Source organism: Psittacula echo (genome assembly GCF_963264785.1).
Source record: "Psittacula echo genome assembly, chromosome: 1".
Taxonomy (NCBI): domain Eukaryota; kingdom Metazoa; phylum Chordata; class Aves; order Psittaciformes; family Psittacidae; genus Psittacula; species Psittacula echo.
Genome location: NC_137735.1, coordinates 128,674,786 through 128,690,381, shown reverse-complemented (window position 1 = coordinate 128,690,381; position 15,596 = coordinate 128,674,786). Strand labels below are relative to the sequence as shown.

The window sequence follows — 15,596 nt, the reverse complement described above, 5'->3', positions numbered from 1 at the left end:
CAGTGGGAAGTGTCCCTGCTCATGGCAGGGGGTTGCGACTGGAGGAGCTTTAAGGTCCCTTCAACACAAACCGTCCCGATCTTGAACTGAAATCCCTTCCCAGCCCTCAGCCCCATGGAGTGAGCTTCAGCACATCCTGCCCATCCAGGAACCTCCCTGGTGTGCCCAGTACCATGGAGACCTTTGACTGTACCAATGCTGACGCCGGTTTCGAAGGTGCACACTTACTGATCATCAGTGCAAACCCCAAAGCTCTGAGAAAAATAGGTTTAAGGTGATTTTAGAAATATATATATATATATATAAATAGTCCCTATATACATTAACAACAGGAGATGATGAGCAGAGGGAGGGATGAAGAGCCAAGGCCGTACAAAGCCGATGCTCCCCAGCCAGCAGCACCTTCCACCGACCTCTCACCCCGCCGGGATCTTGTCCCAGCAGCTTCCACCTCACAAATAAACTGCCCTTCACTGGTACAACCTCTGCAAGCAGAGAGGGGAGGGGATGCTGCGAGGAGAGCTTCTGAACTACATGGGAACCCTTCAGGCACAGAGAGCAGCAGGAAGGGAGCTTCTCGCTCCAAAGCTGCTCTTGGAAGGCTGGCAGAAGAAAGAGTTTTCTTCCTTGAAACTGGGTTTGAACTGGGTGATTGTAAGGTCCTCTCCAACCCAAACCATTCCATGATTCTATGATTGAAAGCCCAATAATCCCATTTATCACAAAGTCTCGTCTGTTCTCTGCTGTGTCATGGCCCGAGCACACAAGTCTTGGGCTGCTCGCGTACTCAGGCAAACAGAAGCAGTGGGACAAGGTAACACTTCCACAGATGCTGGGATAAGACCCATGGGGTGACCAGGTGTTCGCAAACTGGCCATGAGTCCAACAGCACTGAGGACCGAGGGGTTTCCAGACTGCCCCAATACAAACATTGCGCTGCCCTTGCTCCAAACCCACTGCAAGGTGCCCACCTTCACCCCACCCAGGAAAGCTCAACTCAAGCTCTGGTTTAAGGGGGGATTACAGACCTACACAAAGCCACTGCCCCTGGAGCCTCCCCAGTGGAAGCCCTGCCCGTGTGGTGGCTGCTCCTTCACTCCGTGCTCCAGAGCAGACCCACCCCGTGGCCCCTTGCTGGACCCACTAAGGCTCGGTGGGGCTGGGAACCTCCAGCCTGGCCAACCACCAGCGCATCCCAAGCCAGGGGAGCCCTTCGGCTCCCTCCAGCCGCAGCCATCGGTGGGGAGGTGGAGCCTCATCCACTACCAAAGATACAAGACCAAGACATCAGGTTTTAGTGCTTCATCACAGTCCGAGCTGTGCGCTAACAACTGGGTTACTACAGGCCAGCAGAGGCCTGTCACTGGGATGCTCCCAGGTTGGACCAGTGAATGCCTAAGGATGAGCCACGTCACACCAGTGACGCAACACCCAGTTAGACCTGCAAGCCACCAACACGACAGAATGGCTTCAGTAAATACCTACACTCTTCTCTCTCCCAGTAACCTATTCACTATACTGGGAGCACACCATTAGAAACCCCAGTTTACAGTGAAGCCACCTCAGAACCTGACCCACATCCCCACCTCATGATCTACAACCAGCCCCAAGCCACATAACAGGCTTGAGGTGAAGCCAACGGCCATAGCAAGGCCCAACCTTCACATGCATCAGCTCAACACAGAATGTTCTAATGTTCCCAGTACCTTCCATTACACCAGCATCATGCTGCTGTTTAAGGCTGGAATAAGAGGGAGAAGCTCATGGGCAAGCTTCCAAAGCGTTCCTCAGAGACTTTTCAGTCACAAAAAGCAGAATTCAGAGGAGGGATATTTATAGTTCAGAAGGGAAAAATATTTACATGAGAAACGAGGATTTAATTTAAATTACACATTAAATAATAAAATATTTCATATTAAATATTAGTTCTATTTCAACACAAAATCATGTATCATCAGTTTCTAGGTGAGTTGAAGCACAATTTCCCCAAGACCTGGAGCACAACGTACAGTTTTCAGGTGGACACCAATGGAACATTCTGAACGGACAGGAGGACACACATCAAATTCACTGTTACTGCTCCACGTCAGAGGCTCTGCTGAGCTATCCCCCATCGTGTGATCTCCATCATCCCTTAAGGAAAGGAGCCCCATGGCGTTATCTCCATCATCCTTAAGGAGCTCCCATCTCATAATCTCCATCATCCTTAACGGAAAGGAACCTGCTCTCCTTGCACAGCCCCATCCTCACGGGCAGCCCATGGACCTTCTGCTTGAAGGTATCAACTCCCAAGCCACCCCTTTCCTCCTCTGTTGTGAAGTATCAACATGCTGGTTGGTGAGGATGATGCTGCAGCATCACCCAACTCCTGATGCTCCTCAAGTCAATGTCCCGGCTCCATGCAAAAGCCCATGGAAGGAAGGGAAGCGTCCCCAGTGCAGCCCCTGATGAAGACAACGCTGGGGCTTGGCTGGGATGCTCGGAGAGGCATACAAAGAATCCACCAAGTGGCACAAGCAGCTCTGAGGTTGGGAAGGAGGAAGAGGAAGAAGAACACAAGGAACACAAACACCTTTTGTTGGGATCTGGATGGATATAAGGCACTCGGAACAACAGTGGGGTATTGGAAAATGATCACTGGGATCCTTCAGCGCATCATGTTCTCCTTCCCTACTTCCTGCCTGTCTGGAGATGAAACATGACTTGGCTGCAAAGCTGGAATGAGAAGAAATGACTCTGAACTAAACCAAAGGCACCCGGTGTTTTCAGAGCTGGAATTCTTATTGCTGATCATTGGCTTGCCCTGGAGGTTGTTGAGTTCTTCCAGGGCACTCGGTCATCAGCTGGAATGCCAAGAGGGTGAGCTCCATGCTGGAGCAGGGATGGGGTCCCAGAGGGGAATGGGGTGACAAACCTGACCCAGCAGGGCAACCCCAACCCCACAGGAGGATTCCATCAGAGCAGTGATGGTAGACACTGCCAATGCACCTCGGAGCAAGAAAGACAATGCAGGTACTTGGAAGATGATGCAATTCTGCCCTGATCCCGTGACAGAGTTTCTGGGAAGGCAGGCAGGAAAGGATGCTCTTGTGGATTTGCACCATGAAAGGTAAAGTATGAAAGTGTGAGAAATGAGACAAACTGAAGACAAAAACCCCACCAGCTCTATCCAAGGCAGGAGCTGGTGGTATCTATGTGAGCACAAATGCCTTTTCTTGGTCAAGTTCCAGCAGATACACTGAGGTTTAAAAGGGCAGAGAGGGATGTGATGCAAGAGATGGAAATGAATCACAGATTAATAGCACACATGTCACATGAAGGAACTTTGTGAATGGAAACAAAGGAGTCCCCAGTCCTTTGAACTCTCCCATCCTGTGCTTTGGCCAATTCGTTTTAGGAAGGAAAGAAAAGACTGTTCAAAGGCTCAAGCAGAAAGAAAACGGAGCTTTGAGAATGACTGCAAAGATATTCACAAAGAGAATGAAGATACTCTACAAGGAGAATGTTTCAATCTCAAGCCATGGATGGGAACCGAACACTGAGTTAATGACTGCAACTGTATTAGTCACACAATACTCTGATTTTGCAATGTTTTAACGTGACATGCATGCACGTTACCGTGTATCTCATGTATGTTACAGTCCAAATGGACACTAATTTATAGCATGAGGTAACCAATGGTTTATGTTATTTGATTCTGAAACAGTAGGATCACAGAACCACAGAATCCCAGACTGGTTTGGGTTGGGAGAGACCTTGAAGCTCCATCCCTGGCAGTGTTCAAGGCCAGGTTGGACGGGGTTGGAGCAACCTGCTCTAGTGGAAGGTGTCCCTGCCCATGGCAGGAGGTTGGAGCTGGATGAGCTTTAAGGCCCCTTCCAACACAAACCAGTCCACAAGTCTATGATTCTATGAGCAGGAAAAGAGTTAAAGTTTCAGTGCAAAGTCACTGCTATATGGTGAGGATGCCTGAACGCCAAGTGCCACCAAACACAAGGACCATGGGTCCAGCTCCCAGGCTCCCTGTCCCCCCTTTCACACAGCCTGTGGTGCAGTAAGGACCACAGGTGGTTCTCAAGACCTATTTTGTAAATCAAAGCCCAGATGATGCAGCACCAAGAGACCTCCACACACCCTTTCACACACCTAAACAAGGACAGGGCAGGACCAGGACCTTGCCATGAGCCACCCATCCCAGGCCAGCTCCAACACAACATCCAGCATTTTGGCAAAGAATTTCCATGGGCTGACCAATGAGAGAGAAACAATTCCATGACATGCACGATGAGAAGGCTTTGATTAACATTTGCTGTTCCTGGAACTAATTGTGTTTCAAGTCTAGCTCCATTAAAGAGCTAGTCTAGGAGACACTTTGGCAGTCTCCAGCAATGGGATGCGATGGTGCTGAATTTGAGCTTACTCAATACCCACCAACAGTGGGAGATTCCCAACAGTGTTTCTAGAAGTGCTAGAAAGTTCTGGAAAATGAGCCACAAACATCAAAATTCTACAATAAAAGAGTTTAATAGTTTACATCTGTCCAAATAGGTTGAGAAACTAAAAAACAGACGGGGAAGGATCTGTCCTTTACAGAAGCCCCAATGTCAGGAGGAGGAGAAGGATCCTTCTCATCAGCATCAAATAGAAAAATACATTTTATATAGAGGTGCATCTCACGAACATTTCTATGTACACACTGTGGAAGGTGACAGATAACAGTCGCTAGGAAAGACACGTGAGGGAGGTGGGTCTGGTCACCATGATGCCTTTCTGGAATGAGGTACATGAGGTTCAGATGAGAAAAGCCAACGTTTAGGAGCCAAACTGATTCTTTTTTACATTCAGATTTGTCAGATTCAGATTTCCTAAGAAAGGAAATGCCTGCTGGGGTTTACCAGAAACTTTCCATCAGCTGCATTTTGACCTTAAATAGGGGATATTTAGGTGAGATTAAGGAAGAAATTCTCTACTGTGAGGGTGCTGAGGCGCTGGCACAGGGTGCCCAGAGAAGCTGTGGCTGCCCCATCCCTGGCAGTGCTCAAGGCCAGGTTGGACACAGGGGCTTGGAGCAACCTGCTCTAGTGGAAGGTGTCCCTGCCCGTGGCAGGGAGTTGGGACTGGAGGAGCTTTAAGGTCCCTTCCAACACAAACCAGTCTGGGATGATTCTATGATGTCAGTTTGAGTAAGAAGGCTCAATACAATCCTTTCACACCATGATTAAGGAAACCATGTAAGCTAGGACAAGACTAGACAAGCAAGCAGCAGTCGCACTGTATGTGTTAAGGAGCAGAAGCTAAGAGCAGCGGCAAATGCACTCTGCAACAACAGCAACAGCTTCTCCACACCCCTCGGAAGTGGGCAGCATCACAAGTGCAGTCATGAGGCTGCTGAGCATTTCCTGTGTGCAGTGCTGCAATGTGTCCTACTTTAGGCAAAGCACAGTAAATGACATGATGTTGTGAAGGCAGATGCACCCTGGTACAACTCCCCATCTTCCTTCAGCTCTTTTTGAAGTCTAGCCCCCATCCCACACAACAGAACAGAATAAGATCTCCTCACACAAGCTGTTTGGCTGGTTGTGGTGTCCAAACCAGAGAAGCCAAGAGCCACATTCCTGAATCACGAACTCACATTGTACCGCACACCCCCCTCAGTGCTTTCCCCTATAGAATGCTCTCCCCTAACACCAAGGGAATGGGATAATATTAAGAAACTGAATTTCAGGGAGAAGCATCTGAAATGTTCTGTTTTCAAGCTGGAGTTGGCAAGAGCATGCAGTGCATTTCACCTGCCTTGTGAGAGCTCGCGGCTGGAGAATCAGATGCTTTAGGAACAAGAGAGAACGTGGCAGAGAGGATTTCAGATAGAACTGATGCCAAAGAAACCCCAACAAACCAAAGGACATCAGCATGTTGCTGTGCCAACAGCTTTCATTTTGTCTCTTGTCTAATGACACCAAAACCTCTTGTAACACCACAATCACTTGTAATTTCCTAACATGATTCAGGGTGAGATCACTGCTTGGGAAGACAAAGAGGAGAATAAAACCTGTTCTTTAAAGGACTGAAAAGTGCAGGATGAGCTGCTGTCCAGCATCAAAAACCCCAATATTACACTGCAAAAGTATCAAATGATGTTATTTATCAAGTATCATTAATCTGGCAGCCAGGACCTTCCCCTCCCATGAAGTCTCAGGGGACACCTAATTGCACGGTCTGAGTATGTGCAAGAGCTTGTTGTGACTCTTGCCCCACGACAGCCAATTTGCTTTAGTATTAAATGTTGGCAGAAATGAGGAACTCTGCCATGTGGCAGCTGTTTCCTGCTCCAGATACACCAAAGAACCGAAGAAAACAAGGCTCTTCCTGCAGTAAGACAGAGCTCAGCACAACAGGAGGCCTAAGAAAAGAAACCTTCCTAGTAAATGCTGACGAAAATAAGACAGAAGATGGGTAAGGGTGGAAAAGAGAAGAGCAAAGGAAGAGGTGTGAAACTCCAAAGCCCCACAATAGGCTGCAGAGTCCTGGGCTCTAAACCCAGGCACAGCTCCAATGGGGAAGGAGGGAAACCAAGGCGCTGAGGCTGAGTAAGGAGCTGAGTATGGTGTAAACCTTTAGTGATGGCACTGAGAGGTGCTCGAAGTGATGCCACTGATAAATCATGATTCAATTACAGCCCAATGGCTGATTTCTGGATCCCAGATATTATTTTTTTCCCTTAGATATGTTATTTAGGCATGTCCCTCAGCTTCCAACCCCTTGCACACTGCACCACTCCCAAATCCTTTCCATGGGCAAACTGGGATGCCCAAGCCTGTTGGAACAGAGGTTCAGGGGACTAATGCGGGGGGTTTGCTGTGGTTCCTTTTCCTACTTCGTTTAAATTGTGTGCACCCACTGGTTTTCCATCCTGCACCTCTAAAAAACAATATGGGCAGCAAAGTCCCTGGATGAGCTCTTAGGCAGAAGTTCTTCCCTGTGAGGGTGCTGAGGCGCTGGCACAGGGTGCCCAGAGAAGCTGTGGCTGCCCCATCCCTGGCAGTGTTCAAGGCCAGGTTGGACACAGGGGCTTGGAGCAACCTGCTCTAGTGGAAGGTGTCCCTGCCCGTGGCAGGGGTTGGAGCTGGAGGAGCTTTAAGGTCCCTTCCAACACAAACCAGTCTGGGACTCTATGAAAGCCTTGGGATGCTCACAAAATTTGTATCAGACTTTGCTGATGATGTATTTTTCCAGATGAATAACTGGGATTTTGTCTCCCATAACGGTTATGATTCAACAGAAGCAGCAACACGTGATATTTGTGTTTAGGAAAAATATGTTGTATCACCGGTGAAACTGGTGAGTAAAGAACAATCATGTTCCTTCATCCTTCCTTCATATGACTATCCCACCTAAACCTTAATTTGAAGCTGATGCATATATCTTTAGAGAGGACCTCACCTCTTTGGGACACCGAGGGAACTGAAAGCCCTGAACCCAGGTCCAGATCTCCCCTACCCACAGCACAGTTGTCCCTGCAGCATTCAATGCCTGTAGTAAGCAACAGAGATCATGACCCTAAACCTTGGGGGATCACTGCACAAGCCACTGCTCTCCTGTAACCAACCACTGCAATGCCCAGCTGGGTAACAGCACTGAAATACAATGTTCCGGCAGCATTTTCCCTCAGTGCGATAATGCCTCACTGGTTTTGGTCTTGTACAACGAAGTTGTCACTGACCATGCAGCTGTACATGGATATAAAAGGCTCATTGTGCTCTGAGTATCTGCTTCACCAGGTTTCTCACAATATCCAGCCGTGTGTGTATAAATATACATGGAATAATACATATTGCAAATATATATCTATATACACACTCATCAGTATACATAGTCAAACCTAAAATTATATATATCCTATTGATATGGACAGATTCAAAATACTGCACAGAAGGGAGGAAGGACAGTGCTGAATGGAACCTCTGTTTGGTCTTCACTGCTTTCTGACCAAGCAGCTAAGCAAGCCAAGGGGGTTTAAAGGGTTAAGTGAATCTGTATCCACTGTGACTCCAAACAGATGAGAAGCTTAGGCTTGAAAAGGAATTTATGTATGGTTTTCCTATAACATCATCTGAGGCAGGCAAGGAAACTATCCCCTGATGCAGGATGTGATCCAAATTGCAAACTCCACCACACCGAGCACGAGGAACGTTTCCCAGATCAGCCTTTAGGCTGGTGTGAAGAACAATCCCACAGGAGCAATGAGGTATAATCCAGAGCTTAAATCCCAGGAGGGAAGGAATCATTCACTGCCACAAAAGCAAGAGCGCTTGTGCACACATCTAACTACCAGTAAAACACCTTGTCACAAAAGTAACTGGACATGAGTAATCAAATTAATAAACCAAGAGAATGAGTTCCCCAGTAAGTAACCTGCGTTTGGAACTGCTCACTGGATATGTTCAAATGGGTTATTAAAGCTTCTGTTGAACTTCACAGACTCAAAGCCAAAAGCTGACAAATGACATGTTCAGGATGCACAATGAAAGGCACAGACAGACACATCCTTGGGTATCTCTGAACACTTCAGGGTGTTATTGCTGCCGCAGCACTTCCCAGGCAGAGGTTACTGCTCCCCAGACCACCAGCACCAGGTCCAGCAGGTACGGATGATCACAATTCCTGCAGGATCAGCCAGCACAGCTTGAGGAGCTGGAAGCGACCCCTGTCTACCACGTAACCCAACACAAGGATCATTTATCTGCTTAATGAGGGATGGAAAACATATCAAGGCAGAAGGATGATCCCAACTGTGCCTGCTATGGACATTTCCCTTCATCTCCTGCTCCTAAATGGACTTGGTCATAATTGTAGCATGGTGGAACGTACAAGCACCATGGTCAAGAACAGACTGGAAGAGAACTATTGCCATCACCTGGTACTGAATGGGCCTAAAGCCCAACCATGGTCTTCCACCAGCTGCGCTGATGCTGTACTCCATGAATGATGTTTCAGGTTTCATAGTAGCAGGTTTGGGTGTTTCAAGAATGCCCAAAGAGAACCTGATTTTCAGAAAAAACCTCTAGCACCAATCCTCTGAAAATTAAGACTTTGCTGTGTGTCCAGTTGGGAACTCAGCCCCACTCATCCTTCCTGATAATCCTGGCTAAGAGTGGGGCTGGTCTCCAAAAAGCAGAGTAACCAAAGCAGAAAGTGAGGGATTCGTTTCCCTCCCAGTTCAACAGAAGTTTGCATTATTTAACTGAAGTGACAAGGAGTGAGTGAGGAGACTTCCAGAACAACAGTGTTGTGCCACGAAAGCACCTGCTTCCCAAGGAATTGCAGCTGGGACAAACCCAGCTATGTCAGCAGCACACAGTGGCCCCAGTGCTCAGCACACCACAGCCTCATCCCGCTCCTGCGCTGCAGCCTCTGATTGTGCTATTCCAGCAAAGGAATTCCTCAACCTTCCCTCAGAGCAACAGTGAACACGAGCTATCTCAGGGCACACAGAGGAGTGCTGTGGGTACGGCACTGCTGGACACTGATCACTGACAGTGAACATCACTTTGCTCTCCTCACTCCCCACCACCCCAGCTCACCTCTCACACGAGTTCAGATACACTACAGACATATCACAGGTAAAAATAAAGGATTCTTCTTACAAAGACTGAAATCTGGCTAGGATGCCTTTGCTCATACAACAGATCTGAGTGAGGTACTCACAGGGGAAAGTCCCTCGTTATGCACAAAAGAGAATATATCTGTAAAAGAAGCTATTTGGCTACCTATGTGTCAAGCTTCATGCTTTTATTCCAAAGTGAATGATTTTCCAGCTTAGGTCTTGGACTAATGAAGTAAGCGGCGTTTTAGCATTTGACAGGAGGGTTTCAGCACACAGCTCACACACAGAAGCAGGCCCACCTCTGTATCTAGACTACAGAGGCAAGAGAACAAGCACTGGAGCTCTGGTCGTGGTGATGTGCTGTTTCCAGCCCGAGCCTGCTTCTGCAAGTGGCCCAACACCCACACCCCTATGGTCGATGTGCACAAATCCGGTCTGGGAACAGGCTCGACGCAGAGGCTGGCACCACTCGGTGCAGAGCTGTGTCTGAAACCAGGACAGTCTTTATAGGAGTAGGTCCTTCAGCCTACGCAGATCCTGTGTTCCAGGGTCAAGTACACACCTTGAACTGACCTTGCTCCCAGGCAGTGTGAAGTGCAGTCCATTGCTCCAGCCTGTTTCACTCTAGCACCCCAAGGCAGCGGCACGTGTCCCCCCTACCCAAGCTGCTCCACGACCAACTACCTGGGGAGCAACAGCAGGAGTCCTGTGCTGGGGCCATGTCACTCTCCAATGTTGTCACTAGGTACAAAGTGCAAAAGTGTTGCTGTTCCTGCATCCATTAAAAACTTTAAAAACAGAACAAAACAAACAGAAAAGGATTTCCATAATCATTTGAAAATACATTAAGTCTCCAAAAAGCCAGCAAACACCTGATAACCTGGTTGTGCCATATCTGCTCTCGGTCCTGCACAGCAGCAGTCCAGTGGGGCAGTTCTCCTCTCAGCTGGCAAACCACAGCTCCCTCCTTTGCATACTCTCCAGCCAATGGAGGATGACATCCAGGAAGTTGAGTTTTGGTGGCTTGGACTGAAGAGACCAATTGCTAAGCGATCCTGCTGTGAACTGCCCCATCTCCAGAAGAGAGAGCACTGAGCATTCCCTGGAATGCAGCATTCCCTGCAATGCAGCCACTTCCCATTTCTCCAGACAGTTCAGCGTTACAGCAAGTCAGCCACTCGGCCTCTGGCTTGGGACAACGTCAACGGCTTCCCTCCCACCCCACAAAGGTGTATAATCAAATCCCTCCCTGCTTCATCCCATTTAAAGTGTTTGCATCTTTTCCTCCTATGAAATGTTTCTGATAAGGCTTTATTGCTATACAAAAGCGGTGCAAATGCTGCCCAAAGACAGCTCCATCAGGAACTTTGGTCACACGACTGCGGGACTCTTGTGCACTGTCCAAGTCCCAGCGTTAGACCTGCTACCTTTCCGAAGAGAAGCTGAATACTGTGTGCAATAACACTAAGAAAATAGGACTGAACCCCAAATACAAAACAAAACCGAGGGAGAGAGGGGACAAGGAACTCAAATTAGGCAGAAGGCTTGCTTGGGAAGAACCCCATAATTCCTGTGATGACTAACTGATTCAATGCTACATTTAGACAATGCAAGTGTCTTTCAGAACAGATAGTTGGTGTTGGAACTGCGGCTCTGGTCCTGAATGCCAGCTCTCTCATCAATGCAGCATTTATTAAAAAATAAAATTAAAAAGAAAACAAAAAAAATAATAAATTGACAAATTGCATCACCAGGTAGCAGCCTGGCCTGGGTCACACACGTCCCATTGCATCGGTTTCATCAAGCAGGGCCATTTAATGTGGCTTCAGCACAGGGCAAGACTTCTTCCTTCCTAAACAGAAACCCAAAGAGTAGTGTTAGAGTAACGTAACTACAGGAACATACCCGCTCCTCAAGCTTACTGTCATCCTGGATGGAAACTTTCCTCTTCAGCAGTATCTGAGCCATCCTTCCTCTTATTTTTGCTTCTTCTGCCTGCTGAAACACTGTTAGCTTCCTAACAAGAACCTCCTCCAAGACCCTTAGAAAATGGGGCAAGCACAGAAGGACATGGAGCTGTTGGAGCAAGTCCAGAGGAGGGCCACAAGGATGATCAGGGGCTGGAGCACCTCCCATATGGAGAAAGGCTGATAAAGTTGGGGCTGTTCAGCCTGGAGAAGAGAAGCTGCGTGGAAACCTCATAGCAGCCTTCCAGTATCTGAAGGGGGCTACAAGGATGCTGGACAGGGACTCTTCATCAGGGACTGTAGTAACAGGACAAGGGGTAATGGGTTCAAACTGGAACAGGGGAAGTCCAGGTTAGATATAAGGAAGAAGTTCTTCCCTGCGAGGGTGGTGAGGCCTTGGAACAGGTTGCCCAAGGAAGAGGTGAACACTCCATCCCTGGCAGTGTTCAAGGCCAGGCTGGAGGAGCCTTGGGTGACGTAATCTAGTGTGAGGCATACCTACCCATGGCAGGGGGTTGGAACTAGATGATCTGAAGGTCCCTTTCAACCCAAACCATTCTTTGATTCTATGATTCAAATGCTACATTAAAAAATCAAAATAGGAGCTCAGAAGCCATCTCTGACTGCTGGTTACACAACATTGATTAATTCATTGAACCGGCAGTTTGGAACATGACTGTCAGGATTATGAGCCTACCAGAAGGCTCTGACCTGACCAACCTCCGACAGGCACCCTCCAACATCAGCCTGGAAGCTGCTAGAGCTGTGCTGCACACATGGATCTGCAACTTCCCTCAGGGTCAGTATCCCTTAGGGGTCAGTGTTGGGACCAATCCTGTTCAACATCTTCGTTGTGACATGGACGGTGGGATTAAGTACCCTCAGTAGTACTTGTTCCCCATGAGTAAGAATTCAGAAGTCCACTACTCTAATAAAAAATGATTTGACTTCTGGGCCACTGAAACATTAGTGCAATACATCACAGTGATAACTCTGCATTACCTGCAGTGTAATACACTCCAAGACACTCCGGAGTTACCACTTGTGTGACTGTGGCCATACACTAATGGCAGAATAACAGCATTCAGTGACACGGTGAAAGCAATTCTCTGTCACAGGGTGATAGAGCAGAGTTCTCAGCATCTCACCTGTCTTTCGTGGCTGTTTCTGTGACCGTTGTGACCACGGCAGCCGTGTTCTGGTGCTCCTCCACGTGCTGGGCCACGCTGTTCCGGGGTTTGGGTGCTTTTGTCGTGCCGATGTCGGTGATGGCCAGCGAGTCGATAACCATGCACTCTGCATCACTGTGGGGAGAGTTCATGGTCATGGGAAAGTGGCACTTAATGGGGCTTAAAATCCAATGGGGAACAAAAATATTTCTCCTCCTCTCTCAGCACAGGGCACAAAAAGCCCATAAGGAAATAAGAATGGAAAATAAACTGGAATTAAAAGGCAGTGTGCATATCCTGGAGGCTGCTTCCTATAAATCGACATGACACTCAGTACACACAGGCACGACAGCTCCTCAAAAAAGGCATTCCCATTCCTGCAGCAAAATCCAGTCTAAGAATTCCCCAGACATTTCAACCCCCTCCACAACTACCTCTGCTGGGCGCTCTCCTATGGACAAAGGCAGGGAACCAGCAGTAGAAGGATGCAAATGTGAAGCACATTTGGCCAGGACTTCACAAGTTTAGAGGGTCCAGAAAGTGAAGATGACCACTGGGAGCAACAAGCCAGAAGCAAAAAACTCGTCTTGGTGCAAACTAGAGACTCAGCAGCAGTACACAGCACCAGGGAGCAGCCTGGGCTGGAAGGGACCTTCAAGGAGCTTTAAGGTCCTTTCAACTCAAACCTGTCTGAATCTGATTCTAATTTGCTCTTGGTTACACACTGGTTGACAGATTTCCATACCCAAGGGGTAACATGTGACGTCTCCCCACAACAAAACAGAAGCTCAAATCGTGAAAAAGGAAAATCCTGCTAACTCAAACCCTCCCAACCTTCTACATTTGTATTTTAAAGACCCATATCTCTAACTGGAGAAGTGACTGCTGTGAACATCTTTAGTTCTTGCCTTCTAAGGCAGAGATAAGCTTGCGTGTGAATGATCTTTCTCACCCACCTCTTCCTTTACCCAGATCCAGACTCAAGCCTGATTTCTCCTCCTTCTTTCAGAGAGCAAGCCGACTGAAATGGAAGGAAAGCTCAGGATGACTGAGCTGGAATCCTCTCACCAGCTGCTGAGGCATTTATAATACATATATAATCACAGGCTGGTAATTAAGATGTGACAGAGATTTGGAGACCAACCTCCTATTTCTGTAGCTATTTTCTGTGTGCTCTTGGAAAAAATACATTAAAAATAAGGAATAATGAGATCAAAACATTTCTCTTCCTGAAGGGCTGACAGGCTCTTAAAAAGAAATACTGCAAGTACAAAAATATACCTGAGAGAAGCTGCAGAGGATGGATGAGACAGTAGAGAACTGAACCGAGCTGCCAGAAATGTCATTAGAAGATGACTTCCCACGCAGGAAACTGGAGCTTATGAGACTTCAATTGCTCAAAGATAAACTCCTTAAATTCAATCACTAAAACTTTCCGTGACACAAGGATTCCAACATGACCAAGCCCTGAGGGGAGCTGACCACTAAGGGGACACGAAGTCCATCTCTCTTCAGCAGCTCATGGAAGTGCAAGGCTGGACAAGCAAACCTCTGCAGGACACTCACCAGTGGAAAACAGACCAAGAAGTTTATGTGGAAGAGGGAATGCTGTGACCCAGGCAGGAGGGTTGACAACAGTATCTCCTTCTAGCCTGGAATGAACTCTGGTACCTGTAAATATTTGGGATTAGTATTCCTCCAGTCAGCTTGTTTGTAGCTGCTGGCTGTGTCCCTGACAACAGACTGGGATGACCCTGATGGCAATCAGTCTAACTCCACAGAACCCAACACACTTCAAACCCCAGCCAGGCTGAGGGCAGGGACAGAGAGCGGTTGCCCACAGTGAACATGAATGTTCTCTCATTAAGGCAGACTAAGGAAGAAGAGTCAACAGCAACAAAGGTTATGTCTACCATAGTCTCAAACTCTGCAAGCAGATCATAGACTCAGAATGGTTTGGGTTGGGAGGGACCTTAAAGCTCCTCCAGTTCCAACCCCTGCCACAGGCAGGGACACCTTCCACTAGAGCAGGTTGCTCCAAGCCCCTGTGTCCAACCTGGCCTTGAACACTGCCAGGGATGGGGCAGCCACAGCTTCTCTGGGCACCCTGTGCCAGAGCCTCAGCACCCTCACAGGGAAGTTCTTCCTCTAACATCTCTAATACTTCCCACTCCAGAAGGAATGAGGAGGTTTTCAGCTCTAACTCAAAGCCACTTGTACACATTTTCCAACAGCAAGTGAATGCTGCTCAGAAACACGTCTCTTCTCACAATGGACAAGCACCCAGCACAAACAACTTGTGAATGCCACCTACAGCCGTGCCCACTGGGCTTCCCAACACAACAGCCAGGGCAATCTTCCTTTGTGTTCACCAAGTTCAATGTCATAGCCAAATTTGGTGACTTAACCACCAAGTTTGTAAATACTACCCTGTAGGTCACTCAAAACAGAGGTTTCTCTCATTTCACAACACTGCAATGCTCTGAGATATCAAACCATCCCTAGTGCATGAGCTGAATGTCCAAACTCTTTAGTCTCATCAGAAAACAAGACCAGAAGATATGACCTGTATTACTGGGCCCAACCGCCTTCATCGCTAGGAGGTTCTAACACAGTCTGCATAAACTTCCATCCCTGGCAGTGTTCAAGGCCAGGCTGGACAGGGCTTGGAGCAACCTGCTCTAGTGGAAGGTGTCCCTGCCTGCGGCAGGTGGTTGGAACTGGATGAACTTAAGGTCCCTTCCAACCTAAACCATTCCGTGATTCAAGAGCTGTACACTTCTGGTCAAAGTCTCTGGTGCCTGTGCAAAATACGCGCACACACGTACACATCCACTGCCTCACCATTGGGAAACA

General features: G+C 47.9%; 1 protein-coding gene across 12 annotated transcripts in view; it reads right to left on the bottom strand.

Annotated features, from left to right (window-relative positions):
• Positions 1 to 11,277: 11,277 nt before the first annotated feature.
• Positions 11,278 to 15,596, bottom strand: part of PPP6R2 (protein phosphatase 6 regulatory subunit 2) — a 90,532-nt gene continuing 86,213 nt past the window's right edge. For 11 of the 12 annotated variants that reach the window (XM_080637408.1, XM_080637410.1, XM_080637417.1 and 8 more), the window contains 2 exons: positions 12,720 to 12,875; positions 11,278 to 11,456 (listed from right to left, as the gene is read on the bottom strand). In XM_080637408.1, coding sequence (XP_080493534.1) covers positions 11,405 to 11,456; positions 12,720 to 12,875 — 208 coding nt within the window. In that variant the 3' untranslated portion in view covers positions 11,278 to 11,404. Of the gene's footprint in view, positions 11,457 to 12,719; positions 12,876 to 15,596 lie in introns of those variants that run through there. The other variant, XR_013958728.1, reaches the window with a different exon arrangement.